Source organism: Prinia subflava, chromosome Z (assembly GCF_021018805.1).
Source record: "Prinia subflava isolate CZ2003 ecotype Zambia chromosome Z, Cam_Psub_1.2, whole genome shotgun sequence".
Lineage (NCBI taxonomy): Eukaryota > Metazoa > Chordata > Aves > Passeriformes > Cisticolidae > Prinia > Prinia subflava.
This window is the reverse complement of record NC_086283.1, coordinates 81380271-81403996: the sequence shown is the minus strand read 5'-3', so window position 1 is coordinate 81403996 and position 23726 is coordinate 81380271. Positions and strand designations below refer to the sequence as shown.

The window sequence follows — 23726 nt, the reverse complement described above, 5'->3', positions numbered from 1 at the left end:
GCTGCCAGTGTCAGCTCCCAGGGACTGGACTACATTCCTTTGACTGAAAATACATTGTTGGTCAATGAAACAGTGAATTGGTGAAACTTGCTCAGGGGAATCAACAGCAGCACTGTGTTTCTGCTCAGTCTGTTTCTCACTGAAATTACTTACAGACTCATGGTTATAACCCATTTCACCAATTAATTAGACAATTGTTGTGTTCCTTGATTCTCCCGCAGTGAAAAGCAGTTGTGTACTGCCTGTGCTAAGGAAGGGCTGTGGTCACTCCTCTGTGAGCAGCCCTCAGTCACCCAGTTTACCTAACCAGTGCAGTCCACTGCACTTCACAGAGCACTGGTGTGCCCTTCCTGAGTGCCAGGGACAGAGGAGAGCAAGGCTTCCTCTGGGGTATTCTTCTTTCTTGAAGATTTATTGAGGCCAGCTGTGATTACAAGCAGTGATTACACTGTGTAACCAGTGTGGTTTTTTTGTTAATCAGACAGATTGTAATTCGTGCTCATCAGCAGCAGCTGAATGAAATGGCATGCCTGTGCTTCAAAGAGGAATGCTTGATAAATCAGATGTCAGCAATGGTAAGTGTAAGTGATGATGGTCTTGGTGCCTGTTGAACCAGCATGAATCAATCTTAGAGACTGCTAGCTTGAACTGGTGATGTCATGTTCCTTGTCAGTTCAACCCCTCCTCCAAGGCCTGTCTTAGCCCTGGGAGAGGCCTCTCATTTTCAGTGCCTGTTGTGTCTGCCAGTCTCCACTTTGACAGGCCCTTGGGGAGCAGGAGATGGATGGGCCAGCCACGAAGACCTTGTCTCTGATAAGAGAGCCTTCCCTTATCTCGCAGGGATAACGAGGCAGACTGTTCCAGACAGGCCATCTGTCCCTGTGATGTTTTAGTTCTTGCAGGCTGGGACAAGTAAGCCACTACCAGAAAACAGAGCACACCCTTAGGGCAGGAGACTGGTGGCATTTGGCTCTTCCCTCTGGGAGCCTCTTTGCCTATCATACTGCAGGTGTTCCAGCAACCCAGGCCTCGCTTACTCCAGTGTTCTGACCACTGTGGCTTGTGCCTCACATGCTCTTGGCTTTGGTTACTCAAGTGTTTCTTGGCTTGTCTTTGCCTCAGATGACAGTGGTGTACCCTAGACCTAAAAACTGGCACCTGCATGGCCCCACTGCTAGCTAAGTAATCCCAGTTCTGTTTCTCCTGCATCCCAACAGATGCATGTCACATCTATGTGAAAATCCAGCTATGTGAACATTTTCCAGTGAGAGCTCCTGCCCTCCCAATTCCCTCACCTTCTCAGTAAAGCCAAGCTCCATTGCTGCATTGCATTATCAAATCATTTCAATTCCTATCACAGTTCTGAAGTACAGGGACTCTTCCCTCAGTGACTTTGTAGTGGGGCCACCATGTGGCTTATTTGCTGTGATTTCAAGCTCCATATGCTGTTTTACAGATAACATACAGTTCACAAAGTAGTACAGGAGACATAAACTATTAGTTTTGTGTCAGACAGTGCAGTGAAACAAAGCTATCTTTCATCTTCCCAATTTTCTTTTAATCTTCTCAGATTGTTCTTCATAGGTCTCTTGTTCACTGCACACCAGCATTCCTCCCAAATTTATTTGCCCCTTGCAGCAAGCAGTTATTTTCTGGCTAGCAAAATTCTGACAAGCTTGCCAGGCCTCCCAGCAGTTTGTGAATAACATACCCTGTAGTTTTATTTCACAGCATGACCTTTTTTGGGTAATGAAATATGCTTGGGCTTCATGCCTCTGCTTCTCTCCTTCCATTTTGAGGTAGCTTCAATTTCTCCAGCCATGAAACTTTGGCTGCAGGATAAACTCCTGCCAAGACCAGCCACACAATGAACAAAGCAATATTTAAAGTGCTTCAGAAAAATATGCCACAGCAGCTGGGCTAGTCTTCATCACTGTCCTAATTTCCCCGCAGGACAGAGATACAGTACAGGAGATACAGCTGGAGTACTGCCATATAGGCTTTTGCCTGATTGATTTTCACACACAGCAGCTGAATTTCTCAGCTCTGGGGATGCTAACACCTCCCAGCTTCTCAGGCACAGACCTGTGAACAAAGGCACCAAACTACACTCAGCTGGAGAGCAGAGAACTTCCAAGTGCTCCCTGATTAATACAAGCCCTACTTAAAAAAGGATTAAAAATCCATTTCGGTTTTCAGTTCCATACTGGTTTTTATCCATGTGGCTATGGAAGGTAGAGTTCTCTGGGCTGAGGCTGGATACAAATCTGGTGTTGCTCATGGCAGACCTGCAGCCATGGCCCCATGACCTAATGGAAAATAAATACCTTACATCTCTCAAGATTGGGCTATTATGTGTGATCCACAGGGCCTAACTCACCATTTATTTTCATAATTGATAAATTCAACATGAGAGTTGTCAGGAACAGAATTTAGTACATGGTAAAACTGGGTAACCAGTCCTGGTACCAAACCTTTGAACAGCTAACCAGAGTAGAAAAGCGACAACAGCTGCTTTATAGGTTTTTAGTTTTAAGCCACTATATGAGCTGTAACTTCACCAATAGATAAAACTACCAGAGTCAGTGAACCTTGGTATTTAGAGGCACTGACCTTTGTCTGTGAGGGCTGTGACTTTACTAAGGAAATGCAGATTTAATCTACTAGTCTGCAGAATGTGTTTATGTTCTGCTGCAGTGTAAAAAATATGCTGATTTTTTTCCAACCTGCTGATACTGTTCCCTACTGTTTCCTTGTGCCTTCCTCACCAGGATTTTCAGAATTTCATGACCATGCTGGATGAAATCTTGGTGCTGAAGTCAAAGTGTGTTGAAGCGATGCGAGCCCAGCTTCAGCTGTGTTTAGCCTCCCCTGGGACTGACACGTCACTGCAAACACCTCCACCAGTTTAGACCTTCTTTGATTCCACATGCGCTGGAGCAGCTACAGGAAACCCCAGCCAGCACTTTGCTACACTTGGTGCTGTAGTGTGGGTGGTAGAGGATAGCTTTTGGTTTGATGTTTGTAATTAGTGTGTGCTTTAGTATAAGGATGGAGAGAATTCTGAGTAAATGAGAGATGACTAATTGGCACCATAAGCTTTGTGTTTCAATAATACCAGTAAGCCACGTTCTGAACAGTAACAATTCAGCAGCCTTTAAATATCTTACCAAGCAGCAGGCAAGTTGTGTTCATGTATCATAGCAGCTTCGCACAAGTTAAAGGCAATTCTGTCTTGCCAAGTAAGGGAAACAACTTTGAAGCTAGATACAGATCTGAACAGAAATGCTCAAAACCTATCCAGAAAAGTCTTTGCAAACAGAAGCCAAGAAAGAGAGAGGAGCCAGGAGTTGTTACACTAATGTGACTGGACCTTAAATTTGAAGTCAAGCCAGGGTGTGAAATGCTGTCAGTTTCAGAAGAAAGAAGCCTATTGTTGGATTAGTTCTTGGGATGAGCCCTCCATAGACCTAAAAGGGGTGGCTTTAAGTTATGGGTAAGGAGTAGTTTAGCAGGGACTTCATACCAAAGATACCACCTGGTGTGTTTATAAGCACACAGGTTTCATGCTACTGCCCAGAGGAAGACTCCAGCAGCTGTACCTGCTGCACATGTCTAATGTCTGCACTGAGCAGAGATGAACAGATTTCTCACATGAAAAGGAGGTCTGCTTGGAGGCACTGGACTTCCAGATGCTGCAGACAGCACTGTTATGGGAAACTGGTATTTGAATCAAGAGCTACGGAGCCATCAGCTGGAGCCCTGCAGAAGCCCTCCTGCTGCATGCATCACATCTGAACCACAAAGCCAATCCACTTGTTTTGAAGGCACAAGTGACCGTGAGACATGCTCGCTGACAATGTGCTGTGTGAGTGCTCCCACTCCAAAATTAGGGCTGTCGCAGCACATTAATTAATCTCTGTGTCTCCTCAGTAATGCCTGTGGTAGCTCATTCAAAGCCTGTCAGTAGCCAGAAATGCCAAGGGGAATGGAACACTGCTGTCTGACCAGCTGTGGGTTTTGTTGGCTGTACAGGCCTGCCTGTACAGCCTCCCTGAGGAGCCCAGGTTGGGCTGAGCAGCAAGACAGTAATTGCATTGACACTCTGGGATGCATATTTGGTGCAAACACTCCCAGGAATGTCACCCAGCGTAGGCCTGGGGAACAGAAGCAAATCCCACATCACTTACACTTGGGTTGTTTTTAGCACTGGTTAATCTCCATCTTGCAACTGAGACTGGGATTCTCTGTGGAGCAGAAAGCAGAGTGTCTCTGGGGTCTGAGGTTATGGCTCTCAAAATGGTTCCTGTGTCCTGGTCACAGGCCAGCAGCAAGTCACAGCTGAACCTGGGTCAGAAGCCTATCTCACCCAGACAGATGAGGCGTCCAGGAGCAAGACTTAAGTATTTCTTCATGGCACAGAGCAGTGGTGCCCAACAGCCACTGGAGAGCTGTAAAGCAGTGGGACATCAGCATTCCACTAAAACCACACAGGGAGGAGCAAGTGTTTAAAACCAGAAATTCCCTCCACCTCTCGGGGCCAGGGAGAGCTTTCCTGTGATTAAAGTGAGAAGAATATGAGGCAGCTGGGTAGTCCTGCTGATACCGTAATTTAGATGTGGGCACGCACTTGTTTCCCTAGCAGATTCTCAGTGAGCATACAGCAAATACTGCTGTCAGGGAGCAGCTGAGGAGTTTGGCAGAAAAGGTCAGACTGTAGGACGTGTGCACAGGTCACAGGAAAATGTGATGCCTAGTCAGAAACAGTGTGAGGGAGGAGAATTTTCCCTCCACGTACTCTGACCTGTGGGAGATGAATATTGGTTGCTTGCTCTTTCAGGTTTTAGAAGGCACCTGAGCTAAGTATGTTCACAGGCATTTCGATTGTCTTACAGAAGCTGGACATTCCTAAGCAAAACACAAGAATCATTTGCAGAACCTGCAGTGCCATGTCCTAACCTTGGTATCTGCAGGCACAGATGTGACAAGACAGATGAGTGACCAAAAATTTCTGAGGGCAGAGGAGATCTGAGTTAAGTCAGCTGCAAAACTTCAACCCACCTGTGAATCCCATCTGCTCTATTGTGAAAAAGCACGTGTCTCTGGCAGATCTGATCCCCAGCATCAATTCCCAGAACAGGAACTATTTGTTCCCTTGAGGAATGGCCAGGGACACTGAGAAACAACAAATAATCAAAACAACAATCACACACAGTTTTCTGAGGTCCGATACAGTCTAGTTTTTAAATGGGTTATCCAGCCAATCCACCTGACAATACCTTCTTAAATACATTTTATGTCTGTTTTCCAAATTTTATTTTCTATGCTAAAGGTGAGACTTGACCAAAATAAAAAAATAAAGCACCTGGCTGTGAAAATCAGCCCATCCTTGTCAATAACATGGACATGCTTGAAGTGCTGCACCCTCCAAAGATACCAACAAATGGGTTCCTCATATGCAACAGAAACTATCAAGCTGTTGTCAGAAGTGTTAACATTTTTCTCTCCCCTTTGAGGGTTATTACATAGTTGCTGCTTTAATTCTTGTGTGAAAATGTACTAAATGAACATTTTAAGTGTCATCCTCTTCCTACTGTTTGGTATTTCACTGACAACTGCTGCAAAAGGTTTTCACCTCAAGTTGATGAATATGTGTTGAAGTGTCATAAAAGCAATCTAAGAGATGTAGAGAGCTTGGCCATGTACAATCAAATAAACACAAAACTAAAATGGATTCACTTTTGTATTCAGATGCAACAATGACTATCAACGCTTATTAGCAGAGGCTTGATACTTTATTTCAATAGTTGACAATTTAAAATAAAATTTAATTTGGTACAGAACTCTGATAAAAATCATTTTAGGTAAACATGATCAAAATGCCCACTTGATTGACTGCAAAAGATTAAGTGGGGCTAGAAATCTATACGAGCTCCCCTGCTCACAGGGCTTGTTGGTGTGGAGTTTCAGAAGCCGGGATGCACAGCCAGAACGATCATTCCTGGCCTGGAGAGCAGCCACAGACAGGCGTTGACACGGGCTCTGTCCTCCAGCAGAGCCGGGGCAAAGAAACCCTGGGACAGCTGCCCCTGCCACTGCCTGACAGCAGGATTAGGAGCCCTTGGCTGCCGTGGGGGTGAAGGATGGCTCCACAGTAGCAGAGCCATTTCCCACTGCTGCTGTCCAGAACCAGCAGGAGGCAGCTCAAAGATGCTCTTGGTGAAAGCACAACCACCACTTTAGGCTGTCTCACCAGCCTTCCCACTCAGGCACACAGACCTCAGACAGAACCTCTGAAAATGGTACAGCAGGGACATAAACCAACATGACTTGACAACCTAAGAAAAAGCTGTGTGTTTCCAGGGGTGCAGCCAATCTCCTCACCAGCCAGCAGCAGGGCAGAGCCCAGGCTTGCTCCAGCCAGCAGGACTTCCCCACACTCACAATGAACTGCGCCTGGACAGAACAGTACCAGATTAACAAATGCTGCACAGCACCCTGAGCATTGAACTCTGGTCACATTGGCTTTCTTGTTACACATTCATTCAGCAATTCCTCTTCTCTAAGCCAACCTCTTAATCCCCTGTGGTATTTTCTTCTCTGAGATGTCAATGCAGGAATATGTTACATGCCTTCAGCTACCCAAGGATTTAAATCCAGAAACATCACTGCCAAAGCAAGAGTGGCATCACCAGGGTAGACTCAGGTGGGCACGGCTCTCTGAAATAAGGCCTTGCATCTTCCCAGGTGCCACTCTGCATCTTCACCTCCCTGCTCTCACCTCCACAAAAGCTCCAAAAGCAGAGTGGTTATGCTATGGGGTTAAGAGCTAGACCTTGGTGGGGAACTGAAAAAACAATGCACACTAATACAATCAGAGATTATTTTACTCAGAAGTCTGGTCTAAATGTTTCTTTGCTGGCAAAGACTTCTTGCCCCTTCTGGACTGTCTGATCCCAGACAGGGACTCACTGGGGTAGCATTTCTGAGAAAACCAGAACGAGCAACACAACCAAATGCTCTCAGCAGTGATGGTAAAACAGTTTGAATTTTGTTTTCAAGATTTTCCAATTAACCAGGAACCCCATTTCCTCACTTCACTGTTGCATTTCTCACCCGGGAAGGAAGAAAAGCTGGGCATTACCTGCACTCCCAGAGGCAGCAGCTGCCGTCCCACCAACTGCTGAATGTCCTTCTTACACAAGCTTTATTTCAGCTCCACCACTAGAAAATGGTGAAGGTCAACACTGGGGTATGTGCAAGGCAACCTGCCTACTCCTCCTCATCATCCCTCTCCACATCTCCTAGACATTTGCCAGCAGACCCCTCTCTTGCATAATTTTAAGTAAATGTATGTAATCCATACAGTTGGGCATCCCAGAGAGAATTCCAGGAGAGCACACTGGACCCAAATTATATGTTTTGGTCATAGAAGATTAACAGCGTAATGGAGACAAATACCATCTCCTTTGGAGTCCTGATGAGCTGAAAACTCCTACTGAAAAACCTATATTGATGCAATGAATTGAGATTTTGCCCTCCAGCAGTTCAATGTTCCAGCTCTAGGCTCTAATGTGAATTTGGATCTCTAGGCTGGGGTTTTGCCACAGAACAAAAAAAAGCCACTGAGAAGCACAGCACCTTCCACTGCTCTAGCTGCAGCCCACAGAACTCTGGTTGCTCTGCCCAACAGTGTTCACAGATGCCCACAGGAGCTGGCAGGATCCAGCAAATTCCTCGTCTGCTGTAGCCAAAGAGCATGAGAGATGGGAACCATGACACTGGGAGTTATATTTCAGGGTTTTATTAGTCATTCTGCAGAATCAAAATATTTAGCAAATTAGAGATTCTTCAAGACTGCTGATATTTTATGTATTTAGAACTTGATCAATGCACAACGTAATACTTTGAACTATCAAAAACAACCCCAAACCTGATTTGCAGTACTAGATATTATTATGTAATTCTATAGCAGTGTGAAAAACAGAACTAATGCAGTGAGTATATTTGTTTTAAAGAAAGTGCTTGAAAGAAACCTCCTGCATCACACTGTGTATTATTTAAAACAAAAAGATAACCAACTTTCTAGCAGGGCATTGTCTTAAATATCGTACAAGCCCAGAGGATTAAAAATACTGATCCCCAGCTCTCTGCCTTCAAGAACCAACACAAGTTGCAGGTCCAGGTTGAGTTCACAGCTTACCTGCATCAAGGGAACTTACCATTTAGCATTGGATACTTGTGTCTGGCAGAAGTGTTGGATGCACGGGTAAAAAACAAAAACCAAGAGGACAAAACAAGGTTCTCTCTTTATGCATAGTGACAGTTTCTGAACCAGTGTTTTACTAAGTTACAGACTAACTTTCAACCAAAAAACAAAACTCCATTGCACTAAGGTCAAATTTAACCAGGTAATCTGGACTGTGACACAGTCAAGTAATTCAGTACAAGCAGACAAGACACCATGAAAGCAGCTTCAAAGAACCAAAGCATCCTAGTTTCAGAATCAACTTAATATTCTTCTGTCCAACTCCAGTGCAACAATGAGGGGGGAACCACTCCATCTCTACCTATGTACAATTCCAGTTGAGACTGGGCAGTCCCAACTTTCCGTGGCCAAGCTGGAAAAAGGAAACTTAGGAAAGGACACTTTAAAATTTAATTTAAGAATGAAAGCTGGCCCTCAGTGGAAAGAGAAATGCTGGAGTGATGCACGCAGACAGGCTTGCTCAGTTGCTTGCCCTTGTATGCAAAAAGCTGGACTCCTTCCTGTAGAGAGCAAGTCACACTGGATGCAAAGGTGGCGGGGCTGGTCCTGCTCTGTTGCACGCCAAGAATCCAGGAATGTGTCTTCAGCTGGCTCCTGCACGGGCCATTAGATCTTCCAAAGCATTGTGTTGGTCATTGTGTAATAATAAGACCTCCTTAATGTCTTTTAGTTCAAAGCCCATTTCTTTGAATTGACTCATTAATTGGAGAAGTTCTGTGATCTGAAAGACAGACAGCCTGTTATTTGCAAGAGAAAAGTGGATGGATCAGTGCTGGGTGGAGATTTAGCACAGAGCCAGCAGCTGAACTGTGGATTCCTCCTCCCCAAGCACAGCCCATTCCAGCTCTGTTGGGAGAAAGTCTGCTCACACCAGAGCCCCAGAGTTCTGGGGAGAGTCCACAGGGACCTTTCAGTCTCCTCTGTCTGCCATCCTCCACTTCCAAAACCCTCTTCAACCACGGCACCAAAACTCAGTCTGTGGGGGTGTCTTTCTCACAGAAGGATATTTATCAGCCTGGCCCAGTCTGGGATCCCAAAAATTTGGATTAATGGCTCTCACCTACCCCATCCAGCAGCTCCTGCTGGACCTGACTTTTTTATTAAGTTACTTGGACTTTGGGAACAGTGCAGTAGCCCCTACCATTAACTGGCTTCTCAGATCTAGAGCAAACCTGGAGGATTAGCACAAACCCCAGCGTGTACATACGATATTTCCAAAATAAACTGTGAATAGTCCCTGAGCTTTGAAAAATAACATGGCAATAAGTGAGTCAGCTGATCACTTTTAGGAACCCTCTGCCTTTTACAGTGCATCTGCTCCACCCCAGGGGAAGGAAAAATCCCAAACCAAGCAGGTTGAAACGGGCCATCAGGAGATCAGCCTTTTCCAATTCTGGGGCTGAGCCAATAGCACATGGGTTTCTCAAACTCAGTTACTTTCCATTCTCGTACTGCTATTGCTCTGTTTACAAGATTATCACTTGCACAAGAAAGGCAGGAAGGCCTGTCTATGAGGGGGTTGGGTTGCACCTTTAAAGACTTCATAAAATAACCTGTTACACAATAGGCTGGCAGACTTTAAAAGATCCTCCTGCTCCCTGTCCTTGCTACCCACTCCTGCTGTACACTGGGTGCTGGTAAACCAGACAGACAATGAACCAGATCCCAAAACATGCATTTTCTAGCTTCTTTCAGGGCAAGCTTAACCTAATTTGCTGAGCAGCCAGGCATATAAAATTCATGGGCAGGGCAGGCTGGTTTGAAAGACGATTTGCTGCTGCTGAAGTTAACTGTATCTGTACCAAGCACCACACCCACAGCAGAACTCTGGGCATTCAAACCAATATTACCGCAATAAGCAGGTTTTTAAAAAATCCTGTCCCCATAAAAACGGATGCAAATGAGACTAACAGAATGGCACAGACAAATTCTCATGCTTGAACATTTTTTAGCTTTATCAAAACAAAGATGTCCTTTGGCAGTCAGTTTTGGAAATAAGGCAGCATGACCATGAAAGCCAGCATTACCCTGGCTAGAGGAACTGCTGCTGGAATTCCCTATCATGCCACATTTTCTCTATTCCTGCACACATTGCACCCTCACCTTCTCCTCTGAACACTGGTGCATTTCCAAAGCTGCTTCAACAAGAAGTGGATCAAAGCCCTTCTCACAAAGCTGTCCATGTGCAAACAGGTAATCCAAAACCTGTGGGGAATGAAGAAAACAAACTGTTTGCAGTCAGGCACTTGCAGCAGGGAGCTGAATGTCACCTTGGTACAAGCAGAGGTGCTGAGCATGATTCTACGCACAGCTTCACCATGGACAGAGACACAGTCCTTCCTAGCAGAGTTGAGATACTCCTTATACAAGAGCTTGTGCAGAGAAAGCAGACAAACCCTTCTGTCCTGCTGTGCTCTCCGACCATCCCCTTCATTCTAGTCTAAGCAGCCTCAGAAGTGTATCTTTAGCCCTCTCATGGCAGAGCAGAGGTTTAATTGTGCTTTTTATACTACAAATTTTAAAAATGAAACTGTAGGTCCAGCAATCACAACATGTCTGCTTTTAGCTTCCTCTCAGACAGCCACAAGAGCTGATGAAATCTGAGAGCAGTCACCCTTTGAAGATCAACTCAGCACACTAGCAAGTGAGCTGCAAATCCCAGCTCATGCACACAAACTGCTGCTGAATTTCTTATCCATCCTCAGCTTTAAGGGGAAGGGTCAGGTAGGCAATACTAGGTATGCAAAAGAACAGAGCTTGCAAGTAGAGCAGGATTTAAAACCGCCTTCCTAAGGGTCCCTTTTTTCCATTTGCTACACAGTTCACTTTAGTGCACAGCTTAAGCTGCATGTAGGGAGAGAGCCAGCAGATCAGTCCCACAAGCAGGAGGCCCTGGGAAATGCTCTGTGCAGCACACAGGGTGCTGAAGGCTGGCACGGAAGGTTGGGCCATGTTCTCTGGCATCTTTGTAGCAGATGCCAGAGCTACACTTTGCTCAGCAGTGCTTTGTGCCCAGGGACCTAGTTTGTGCAGGTGTTGGAGGCAGCGCTCCAGCACAAAGGAGCAGCACCAGGGCACACACATGTCAGTCAATGGGGCCTTGCAGGAGCCTTTCAGAGCTGTCTTAGGCTTGCAGGGGCCAATCTCTCTACAAGGAGAGATGTCAGCATCGTAAATTCTGGTGCTCAGAACAAGGGAAGTGGCCGGATTTCTGTCACATGGCTTTAAACATGGCACAGAGCCATGCTAAGCTTCCTTTGGATGCATTTGTGGCTTGTGGGGAAACCCAGAATCTCTCCTCCTCCTTTCACATAGAGCAAAGGGCCATCCCAAACTCACCACGGCTCCAACCCAGCACCTGTAGGTGTGGCTGACTAGCAGTCAGTCTCTCACCAGAAATAAGCACAAGCTTAGGTTGCAACCCCCTATTAGAGTAACAGCATTTACCCCACCCGTTTAGCAAACCCAACATGGCTGCCCAGCAGAACCAGCATCCAATCAAGCATTCCTTTGCACTGTGTGAGCTCTTACCTGGTCTATGTTCTGTCCCTTCTTCTTCATGGCTTTCAGGACGTTCTCAGGTGAGTAGCCCATGTTGACCACGGTCTCCACACAGTGCCTCTCGCTGGGGGAGAGGTCCTGCTGCAGCTCAGGGGTGAGACTGCCCAGCCACTTCGTGCAGCTACTGTTATTGGGCACTTTAGACACTGCAAAGTTTTGGTGTGTTACCTAAGGGGGAAAACCCAGAGGCTGAGGTGATGGTCATCTCCTGCATCTTCACATCCTGTTTCTGCCTAGTGCCAGAACCAGGATACCGCATGCAATTAATCCAAAAGGTTTTCTAGAGTGCCCCTACTACCTACTACCCCCTCCTACTGGTGTGACCAAAGCCTTTGAACACCCAAGCCCTACAACAGTGAACATTTATACAGCCAAACCCTGCACCTCAAAGGAAGCACACATTGCTTCCTTCACCTCAGGTTTACTCATTGCCTATGGTTTTCTGTACTCAAAGGAACACCATTAATCAAGATTACCATAAACATGATGTAATGTAAGCAAGCACACAGGTGTATGTGGAAACTTACCACAGGGATTTCTGTTTCCTCGTAGTCTGGGTGTACCTGCTGGACAACACAAACAAAACAAATATAAACATCATGCACCAGTCAGGAGAATTTGCCACAGCTAGGGGAGGAGGGTTTTATAGAAGATTCTACCACAGGATGGGAAACTTTAGGGTCTGATTTGGCTTCCACATATGAGATGCTGACATTACCCACTGCCTGCAGCTATAGAATCATCATCATAAGGATCACTCCTCCTCTCAGCACTCTACAAATGGATTATACTCCAAGAAGGATGTGTATATCCCCACAAGAATTATAAGATTGTTTATTCTGTCACTGTAACAGGTGTGTGTTTACACAGCCCCAGTTCAGCTTCTCACCAAGTCTACATTGCCTGAATAACAGCGATAATTTTGAAGTCGTTACCTAAAGACTTCTCTGGAATTTTTTGACTGTCTGAAGGGGTAAGAGAAAAATACACCTATTTTCTATTCCTAAAGCACTGAACTCCATACACCACACAGGAACAACATGCCACACTGGCTCAAAAAAGCATGTGAGTTTTCTACTCAGCAGTTGCCCCACTCCCACCACACCAGCAAGGCTGGGTTATGTCCCCTGCCGTGCTTCTGTAGAACCACCTTTTTTGTACAACTTGCCCAAGTTAACAGCAGTGCAATGTCAGGCCTTGGCCACATCAGAGCTGCCCATTTCAGTTCAATACATTCACAACTCCTGCACTTTAAACAGAGTTAGAACAGGTTGCAAGAAATCACTGTGGAGCAAGAACCACAGTTTTTGGCATTTCTTAATGCTTATTTTGCCAGCACAGATTGCTCGAAAGCTTGTCCACATCCTTCAGAAAGGCCGCCTTAAATGCCCAAACTGAACAACCCTTTATAGAAAACCTATTCAGAAAAGATTTGACAAATTGCATTTATTTGTAAAAAGATCCCAAACCACCACTACAGAGGTTTTGTTCTGCATTCCTAAACATCTTCCAGGGTAAGAATTTCTCTTCTAGAAAACCAACCTTGAAACATCATATTTATTCTGATGCACTAGGGTACTCAAGAACCTCTTCTCATGGTGTGTTCTTCACACACATCCTCTCACCAGGCACTCTTTCAAGGGCAAAAAGCACTGAATTATAGGATACATTGAAATAGAGAAAACAGCTCTGAAATCAGCTAGTGGGTTATCAAACTGAAGGATGATGCTTTGTTATTGATGCTGCAGCCAGGAAAACCAAAACTGTTTCTGACACCAGAGAGTCAACAGTCTGGGAAAACCAACTTCTCCTATCTAATCTACTTAAGTTTAGTTTCAACGTGCTGTCTTCATTAATCATTCCCACCTCTGCTAAAGCTGTGAAAATGAACATACTAAGATTCAAGAAAAAATAAAAGTGAGGAAAGGGGACCACCACAGAACCTATACAGCCTCAGGGAAACCACAGATTTATTTCCATCCAAAGATCCAGTTCATCAGTGAAGCAAGAACTCCCATGGTAACTGCAAATTTAAAGTTAAAATTTCTAATCTTGTGAGAAAAAAAAAATAAAATCAGTATGGAATACATTGGAATATGAGCCTTCTGCTCCCAGCCATAGAGATGATTGTGACTACTTTCTACTATTTTCATATTGAGGATTTTTGTTACATTTACTTAAATGCTTTTCTTGCATTTACTTAAATTTCTTGCATATCAGCCATCATTTTCCAGTGGGACTATACTGTAGAAACATAAAACAAGTATAATCTGAAGTCTTGGAATTTAAACACAAATAATTACATTCCATCAGCATAACTATTTCTTGGTTCACTGCTTTCAAAGCATAAATAGTTTCATATTAATGAATTAATTTTATTACTTCTCCTAGTAAGTCTACTTTTTCTTTTCCCACTTTCAATCTTCCTTTACAGCATTGTCAACAGTACACTTTCCCTTTGGTCTTTAAGAAATGTAATCTGGCAGAAAGATTTGAATAGTTTGCCAATCTATCTGTTTGTAAGTGATCTTTCATCCCCAGAGACGCTGTGTTCTGTAACTGAGGTCATACAGGCCCGTCTCACACCTGTGACCCGCAGCAGTGAGCAGGTGCTCAGCACATTGCTGCTCATGCCAAAGTTAACAGTATTGAATTTGCTCCAGTCATCAGCAAACAGCTGTTCTGCTGTGCTCGGTCAGATACACTATTTCCCAGAATATTGTACTTCACGATTTTGAGTGCATTTTCCTAACCCTGAAAAGAGCTGGGAGAACAAAAGAGGAGAAGCAGCGTCACTTGTTTCAGAGCACACGGTGTCACACAAAAGCTACAGTATGCCACTAAAACCACAGAATCACTGAAAAACTGTTTATATTGGACAGAGGAAACATATTATTTTAGAACTATTTAGACTATTTTTTTTAACTGTTATTTAGAACTATTCAGACTATTTTAGAAGCTAGAGGATTTGACTACACAGCTTTCACTAGGCTTCATGAGTACTGGTATCCAGATCTATGGTTCATTGTTAAAAAACCCCACAAGCTTACTCTAATCTCTGTTCTTATTCACAAAGAGACAAAAACAAAAACAACACCTGATGTGAAGGACACCTGTCCTCAAAGTAATTTTTGAACTTGTAACAAGATTGATGAAACGAAGAGTCAATCTCCCATCTCAGAGCTGTACACTGACCAACTATAATGTTAAAAATACAAGATGATCTTTAAGGCTGGTTTTGGTCTTCACCAATCAATGACTTCACCCTCACAAGAAAGGGTGAATATGAGATTTCACATCACTACAATTTTTTTTCCTGTTAAAGATTAGGTTTTTAAAGGCTCTCAGGAAGAAAACTGAAATTAAAAAAAAACCAGGCTTACTTTACTGCAGGTCAACCGCAAGCACTTTTTTCTTCCCTGAATGACACAGCACATCTGTGTGTTTTAACCTATTATTACTTCTGTTCCTTGAGAAGCCTGCATTTCCCATTATTTCCAGCAAATAAACAAGCAAACCAAGGAAGAAAACCAGAAGAGATCTGATTCAAAGCCCAACAGCACTTCAGAATCTGATATATCTCATCTAGATAGGAAAAAAATGTAGGACTGTACACTGAAGATGCCCCATGTGCTTAGCTCAAAGGTGTGCAACTATCAGCAACAAATGAGAGCTGAAAAGCTGAAAGAACAATCACTGGAATTGGTTTAAAAATGTCAAATTTGGGGGAAAATGGAGGGTAATAATCTGAAGATCAGAACTACCACCACAGAGACCTGTTGGATTGATCAAGTTGCCATGTAAGTTAAGAAGATCTACAATTCACTCCTAGTAAATGAAATTATACCAAACCAACAGGCCAATTTAGAGGCAAGAGTTGCCTCTGCACCTCCACCTCTCACCAGCAACCCTAGTTCCACTCCACTCCACGTTTACCGTAGTTGATGTGCTTTGAGATGATTCTTCTTCTGTACAAACAGTCGAAACAGCCAGGGAAGACAGTCTGGATGAAGAGGATAATGTCTCCCTGCCACTGTCCTCGTTTATGGCGGAAAGACCAAGCATATGGTGTCCGTTCAGTTCACTGGCTTGGCTCTGAGCACAGGTCTGCAAAGAGCTAAGCAAAGTGCCATTGCGAAGACAGGTAGTGCTGTGGAAAGTGCTCGTGAGCTTTGATGATTTCTGATCGCCCTCATCGGAGTCAAACTTAGGGAATGACAGGGATTTGATATTGCTCACTGAAGTGATGGGAGAAAGGGACACTTTGGAAGACAAGGACACCTTTTCACAGTTTCCCAACTGTGGTAAAGTGATAAAGCCATTGGGTTTGTGAAGGGGTTTGAAGTCCAATGTGGCCCTTTCTATGGATGCCAGAACTTCTTCATCTTGCAACACAGATTCAGACCCTCCTTTGGGCAAAGTATTATCTAATAGCTGGGCAACAATTGGCCCAGTAGTACCAACATGAATTTCAAGGATATTTTTTAATTCCTCCTTATCATCGATAGTTTTTAATTCCAGTTTGTCAAATGGGTCTTCTTCACATTCAAAATCAGCTGGGTTGAAATCTGCCTTTGGACAAGGTGGACTGAGGACCTTTTGCTTCACAGAGCTGGTGTTGGCTGGGGTAGGAGTCAGAATATTATTGTGCTGCAGGCTAGCAAGGATGGGGTTAATAGGAGGAGGCATGGCTTCAGGGCAAGGTCCCTCTGAGAACCCCCTCTTGGTGTTGTCCTCTGGAGCTGCTTTTGAGTTTGCTAGAGCTTCTTCTGCCTTGCGTTCAGCTTCTCTCTGGGCAGCCTGAATTTTTTTGGTATCTTCAGCCCACTCGATTGTTTTCTTTTCCAGTGAGAAGTCATACTGGATGGGGGTGGAGGGGAAAGGAGAAGTAAAAGAAAAGAAAAAAAAGCAAGTTATAAAGATCAAAGCTGCTACTTCTAGCAGCATCAAAAATTAACACAAAAACAATAAAAGCTACATGAGTTATGAGAAAACAGCAACATCTTTTCACAACCTGCAGATTGACAAAGTTGGCAGAGACCAGAAGTACTTAGTTTTGCCACTAATAGCAAAACTTGCTGCAACCTGCATTAGAATACTGTATTTTGCTTCCTTCCTATATTTAGCTTTGCTTTAGAACTACTCATCATCCCAAGATCAGTTTCACAGCCTTCCCACCTTCTTCCTCCAGGACAAGGGAGGTAGCAAGGGGAAGTCTAATGAGTTATCAGATGAACAATCACACCCTGATCTGACACCACTGAACTATCCCTGGTCCACAAATTCTACAAGTTATTCAGCAGAGTGTTTTTTTATCCAAAGACCAATACAGTATTACTCAGTTTCCCTAAAAATATTCCGAAGGCACTTGATATTAGAGTGTTAGACCCATTGGTTTAGGCAATATTTTCATTCCAACTCCAGTGCAGTGCCTTACCAGCCAAAGGGGATACAGTGGGCACACCAATGACAATACCTACAGGCAGCAGCAGATTTTGTTGTAGTTACTGATGTGAAAGGATCTCAAAAGCTTTTCCCATTTAAGATCAGGTCCTTTAAGGCTGTATCAGAACAGGGAGGCATCTACTCACTACCAGTGTAGTGACCACAGAGTGGCTTAGCTGTAAACGGCAAAGTTCTGAGGAGCCTAACTCTATCTTTAAATATCCACGTTTTTTTCTACTAAAAAATGAGTGGGAAGCTATATTTCCTGCACTCCTTTTAACAGCGCTAACTACAGCTGTAAAAAGAGTCAAATTCCACTGTGAGATGCACAGTCCACACTGTGCAGGTTGCTGCAGTCTGAACAGGCACACTGTGCTGGTTGACCCCAGCTCGGCAGTAAAACAGAGACACTGCACAATCCAGGCAGCAAAAGGACATCAGCGTCTCCTTCGGCTCTCCCCCACCAGCTTAACTGAGTGGAAATATGAGTACTAGGAAAATCAAGTAGTTTTTAACGGTTATGAGGGAAAAGCCATGAAGTAGGATAAAAGGGTAATATGTAGGGCAAGGAGAAAAAAACAAGAAGAAAAAAGCAGAACCACTAACATGAATCTGTCACAGACAAAGTAAAAACAATTATCAATTGGGATTGGTTTAGGAAAATTATGGATCCAAATGAGAAAACATAATTCAATTAATCTTTCTGTATCACAACTTGTATTTGGAGATGAGATTCCCAACAGTTATGCTAAAGCAACTTTTGATTTTATGCTACTGTTTATTTTATCAGAAACATGCTGCTCAAGACAGAGAAGCCATTCCTCTTCCAAGCTGTAACCTGTTCACCTCAACAGCCTGGAAAGAATTTTTCACTCAGAACTACACAGAAGAACATACAAGAATTACACAGAAATTAAGAATGGAAAATTATGTCATTGGCCATGTGTATTAGTTCTTAGGATTTTTCCTCTTAAAAATTATATTCAAATTTCATTAAGGTAACATTTAGAACTAACTACTACAAAAACCACTGTGATTGTTCAAAGCAGAGAGATTAAAACAAATGCTTAAAAATAAAAGCCTAACGGCTTTTTAAGGCAATAAAAATTAGAAGTTTTTCATATGCTCCATCACATTTTACTTTTCTATATAGCCCAACAGATCTTCTAGAAATCCAAGACTGTCTATGTGCAAATTCTGACAACTTGGAATGTACAGCACCACAGGTTGGGGCCAAGGGTGAGGGGAGAGAGAGCAGGAAGGCAAAATATCACTTACCTGGGCTTCTTTGACAATCTGAGAAGAATCAGACAGACAGAAACCAATGGGTAATCCAACCTTCGCTGGGGTTTTGAACTTGTCTCCTATCTTGAATGGGACATCATCAAGGTAACTGAAAGGCCCTGAAATCAGAAGCAGAAATTATTAAGTATGAAGAAAAAAACTCCCACAACTCACTCAATTTCATGCTTTCAATTCAGGCTCACATTGCTGTGTTTGGGAGTTATTTAACTCAGCTGCAGCACCTATACCAGATAACAACGCAAATGGAGTTTGAAGCTGTTTAGACCTCAGTGTCTCCGTTTAGTTTAGGGAGTTTGCTCAGAGTTTGTTTAATTCCTAAATTCTAGCCCATAACTGTTAAAAAAAACCAAACCACAATCCACAGATTTTGACATCAATGCAGACAGTATCTTGGTTTCCTTTGTGACAACACTATTCTTATACAACTAGGATGCTCTAAGAAGCTCTCCTAAACACTGTATTCGATCTTTATAAAAAGATCCATCATTTTTGTCATATTTAAAACAGATTTTAAAATTGCGCAGCTTTACAACAACCAAGATAAATTACAATCCAGGTTTTGACATAAAAGTACTAAGTAGCATTTGGACAGAAGTGGTCACAAAGGCAAAGCGATGAACCAGAGCCATTCCACTTTAAACAAAACACATGAAATAACAAGGCTATTTAGCACAGCAACTCTAATTTTTGAAAGAGGGCAATCTAACTTTATCAGGCCCTACATCTGTCATTTTTCTTCTAGGATGACACTTCTCCTGCAAATTCACAAGTCAAAAAACACAGAGTTCAACCACCTCCAAGCAGTCAGACTTTTCATGTGTTTTCCTTGAGCAACTGTGAAGAAGTATGAGAAAACCCAAAATACAAACTAAACAACTTTTCCATTAACTGAAAGTGGTCTCTTGGATCACTGGTCTAAGCTTTTGGAAACACAGGCAAGGTTTTTGGCATGTGTAGGAATCTGAGGAGTCACAATCACTTGTAGCTTCTCCCCGAGTGACACAGATATAGCAAGATGTTAGTGGCAGTAGTGTTCAGTGACCAAGCCCTTGCTTAATGACCTGTGACTTGCTGTTTTTATCTGACCGTTTTCATAATGAGATGGCAGTTTAAGTACTGTTTGTGTTCCCTCACTGTTGATTCATCTACAAGGCAGCCACAGACTCCCAGAGGCTGAGCAACTTCCATAAACAAGAACATCCTGTCAATTTGCAGTTCAAGGCTTATATGCTGTAATTACTTGAGCTCTCACACTATGCACACACACTGGGAGGTCACAAAGTCCTGTTAGGACACTTTGAAACTATCAGGATGAACAACCTACAACCCACCTGCACCTCCAGGATGAAAAAAATAATGGTCCAGGTAGAAGACAACAGTGTTTTCAGTGATCTTTACTGGGAATCACATTTCCAAGCATTGCACAGCACAGCATCCAGACAGCACCTCACTTAGCCAACACCACCACGCTTTGCAACACAGCATCCAAGTTGTACCTGAGCACACAATTCAAGAGCCTGATAGGCCAAAGCATTTGCTTATACAGAAATAACTGTGGCAGTCTGTACAGCCAGGGTGGTAAATCATGGCCAGATCAGAGACAACCAGATCTGTCAACTGCTGCTACCATGGCCTGCTTAGTCCCACTGGCACAAGTCCTGCTCTAAGCCAGATGATCCAAGCAGAGCAAGATTACTTCTCCACATGCATCTCCCCACCCAAATTGCTCAGCATACAAACCCTTGTCCTATTAGACCTATTGACAATATGTAGTGGGTTCTTCCACTTGCACAATTACACTTGAATCAGATACTAGCCACAGAGGGTACAAGCAAAAACTTTACTGTTCACATACCAGCAACCTTGTTTTGCACAGCAAATAAAAAATACTAAGCACGCCTAGACTAGCTATATTGACAGCTGCCAGCTCAACCCCAAAAACCTGACTAAGGAATAAAAATTTTCTACTTTCTCCCCAGTATACCGATTTTTAAATAACCCTTGCTATAACCTCATCCTGAATATAAGTATGAGAAAAAGCTCATAAGCACGTATTAAAAACATCTCAAATGGTTTAGGACATTTGATGGCAAAAAGTCTGAAGCAAAACACCCATGCACATAGAATTCAGTTTGCTCCAGCCCAATCAGAGCAGTACTAGCTTGGAGAAGCTAAAAAAATTATCCAGAGGGCCAAGAATCCTCTTTTTGTGAGCGGATCACAGTGAACACACTGAGGCATTAAGGGTGCAAATCGTTTTAAATGCCACATTCTAGAGCAGTAAGAAAAACCTACATAAAAAAGGTATTATGAAAGACATGGTTACAACAGTCGCACGTTCAAGTGAAATTACTTAAGTTGTTACCAAACTGTTATTTACTAAGTCTGTTAGCAACTTCATCCTTGTATCAGTTAAAAGCATACTGAGTAATTTCTGAGACTAGGCCTGGCAAAAGTGTACCCAGTCTCTGGCACTGTGCTCTACTGTAACTACATTTCTGGCACAACAAACTGCTACAAGAGTAGGATTTCTCTTCACTTCAGTATAACTCATAGAAGTGTCCTTCAGTTTGGCACCAAAATGGAAACACTTCAGAGGGAAAAACAAATCAACCAACCCCTCAGTTAGCAGTTATGAATGGGGAACAGTTTTCACACCATGTGGAACTTAGTTGCTGTGGTCACATGAATCACTTACGTAATTGTCAGAAATCAGAGTTCAAAAGCTTTGAAATTGTATAGCAACAGCAAAAATACAACTGAAATATTGAAGCATCACACTTGGCAAAACCCACACAGGAAAAGGGATTCCTTTCCCTCCACTCATCCCTTGTGTTCCCATTTTCATCTCCACTTGAACATGGTCCTGAGCAACCTGCTCTAGGTGACCCTGCCAGGGGTTTGGACATGACAATCCCCAGATGTCCCTGCTAGCCTCAACCATTCTCTGATTCGGTGACAGCCCTCTCACCTCTAATAAGCACTTCAACAATAATCACAAGAAATATATCAACTATATTGACTGATTTCATCAGCCTGCCAGAGACATGGAGCTGAAAGCAGCCACGGGGATGGGTGTTCTACATTAGGTCAAAACTCACTTAGTAAGATAACAACCCTGGTGAAGACTGAAACAACTGCCCTGCTGATCTCTTAAGACATAATTAAGACAAGGAAATTGCTCTATTACTCCTCAGAACCAGTACTGTGACAGTGTGATTAGGAACAGAGGGTGCACAAAGGAGCAAACAAATTAATCAGGCAGCTCACAAGACCATTTGTTTGGACTTTGTTATTTTGAAGCCAGGAGAATGTTCCATGATACCATACTGTTCTGGGAAATACTTAAGACATGTTGAATTCTAGGTCTGAGCAGCCTTTGCTAGTCTGGTTAGGTGAGAAGAGCAGAAAAATAAAAACAGACATAAAAGACAAGGAGATCAGAACATTCACAGAGGCTGTTTACAGACACAGTAACAACTGCTGAATAGCTGGCAACCATCAAATGAAAAAATTAGTTATCTTGCAGCAGGGTCACTGGGCCACAGCAAAGGAGGAGATCATCTAAAAATTGAGTTTTGATAGGCTATTTTTTATTAATCCTTAACCCCGTATTTAAACAAGACATTTCCTATTTTGTATTTCAACTCTACACCTTCAAGACTGAATAAAAAGCTGCAGAAAAATGGAATTTCTGCCATGAATTCCCCAGGACCCTGTTATTGGAAAAATGATCCAGCAATATCAATTTCTAAATTGCATTAGTTTTTTAGTGAATTTCTAAATTCACTAGTGAATTCACTAGTGTATTTCTAAAAGCATTCGTTTTGATAGCTTGAAAAGTCACGATTACTGATTTGAGGAAGCCACATTACATACAACAAACTGAAATTTAATGTTCCACAGCAATATTAATTACACTCAAATTACACCCCATTTTCTAAAAAATAAGGACATTACAGGCAAATAATTTTTATTATACCAATCACCTGCATGACTTTATGCATCTCGTATGCATAAGACAGAAAATAGAGTCTCTTTTCCACCTGCCTTCTGAAACAGGTTAGTCCAATTTAGGAGAGAAATTCACGGCTGAGCAAAAATGAAGCACAATTCAATGCTGTATTAAAAGCCTAATTTTCAATTCAACTTCTCATGTGAATTGCATAGAAAGATGCTACAGATCTAGTGTCCACTTCAGCAAACACCAGAGCAATTCAACTTTGATTTTGAAGGGGAATTTGTTGAGGAAGGGGAATGTGTTATTCTGCCATGAAAGGCAACAGCCAGAGACTGATTTTCAGTTTAATCAGAGAACAAGCAAACACAGCATTAGCAAGCAACTATGCAAGAAGAAAGCCAAGGCACTTCATTACTAACAAAAAACTAGTCAGAGGCTAAACAGATTAGTCTCTATGGACTGTCTAGGCTACGACATTAGCCAGCAGCAATACTAGGAGGATTCATCCTGTTGAAAAGACAAGGATGCCAAATTTCACTTACCATGAGAGTCGGATCCCAACTTCTTAGAAGCCATTTAGAACCTGAAAAACATTTTAAAATAGCTTGAACAACTTCGTATATGTAGCAGAGAGTGAGTCTATGCAGTTCTAGAGTCTTATCTCTAGGTTATGGAACACATTGCAGACACCTGATGTGCCTGTTCCCAAGACAGATAAGCAAACATATTTTTTAGCCTTGAAACCAATTGAGCAGACAACTTAGCCCAGGGTCTGCCAATTGAAATAGCAAGGAAAAAAAAAAAAAAGCCCAAACCAAAACAGCAAACAGCCTAGACACAACCAGGGTGATCAGGAAGATAGACAGTTACAGATCACAGCACTCAGAGGCCACTCTGTCCCAGCCTCATGAAATACACCCTGCCTCCCTTGGCATTAAAAATAGCTCTTCCTACTGGAAATACCACACTGATCCTCTTCAGTTTAATCCCTGCTACTCTAAAAAAGGGATACTATTGTACTGGGTACGCAGCCAGTTAGCCAGTATGGCAGTCATCTAGAGACACTGGACAATGCATAAAACAGGTATAAAATAAACGGTACCATGAGGAAGATATGTTGGATACACAAAAGAAACCAATGAGAACAGGTCCCATCCACTGCCTACAACACTTAGCAACAACTTT

General features: G+C 43.0%; 2 protein-coding genes across 9 annotated transcripts in view; one reads left to right on the top strand and one right to left on the bottom strand.

The window, feature by feature from the left end:
- The window catches only part of KIF24 (kinesin family member 24), a 30786-nt gene extending 23732 nt beyond the window's left edge, over positions 1-7054 (top strand). For all 4 annotated transcript variants that reach the window (XM_063421472.1, XM_063421471.1, XM_063421473.1 and 1 more), the window contains 2 exons: positions 482-575; positions 2772-7054. In XM_063421472.1, coding sequence (XP_063277542.1) covers positions 482-575; positions 2772-2912 — 235 coding nt within the window. In that variant the 3' untranslated portion in view covers positions 2913-7054. The remainder of the gene's footprint in view (positions 1-481; positions 576-2771) is intronic.
- Positions 7055-7788: 734 nt separating this feature from the next.
- Positions 7789-23726, bottom strand: part of UBAP1 (ubiquitin associated protein 1) — a 32903-nt gene continuing 16965 nt past the window's right edge. For 4 of the 5 annotated variants that reach the window (XM_063421474.1, XM_063421476.1, XM_063421475.1 and 1 more), the window contains 7 exons: positions 23084-23124; positions 18554-18678; positions 15767-16690; positions 12358-12396; positions 11801-11998; positions 10373-10474; positions 7789-8990 (listed from right to left, as the gene is read on the bottom strand). In XM_063421474.1, the coding sequence (XP_063277544.1) occupies positions 8853-8990; positions 10373-10474; positions 11801-11998; positions 12358-12396; positions 15767-16690; positions 18554-18678; positions 23084-23117 (1560 nt within the window). In that variant the 5' untranslated portion in view covers positions 23118-23124 and the 3' untranslated portion in view covers positions 7789-8852. The remainder of the gene's footprint in view (positions 8991-10372; positions 10475-11800; positions 11999-12357; positions 12397-15766; positions 16691-18553; positions 18679-23083; positions 23125-23726) is intronic. The other variant, XM_063421478.1, reaches the window with a different exon arrangement.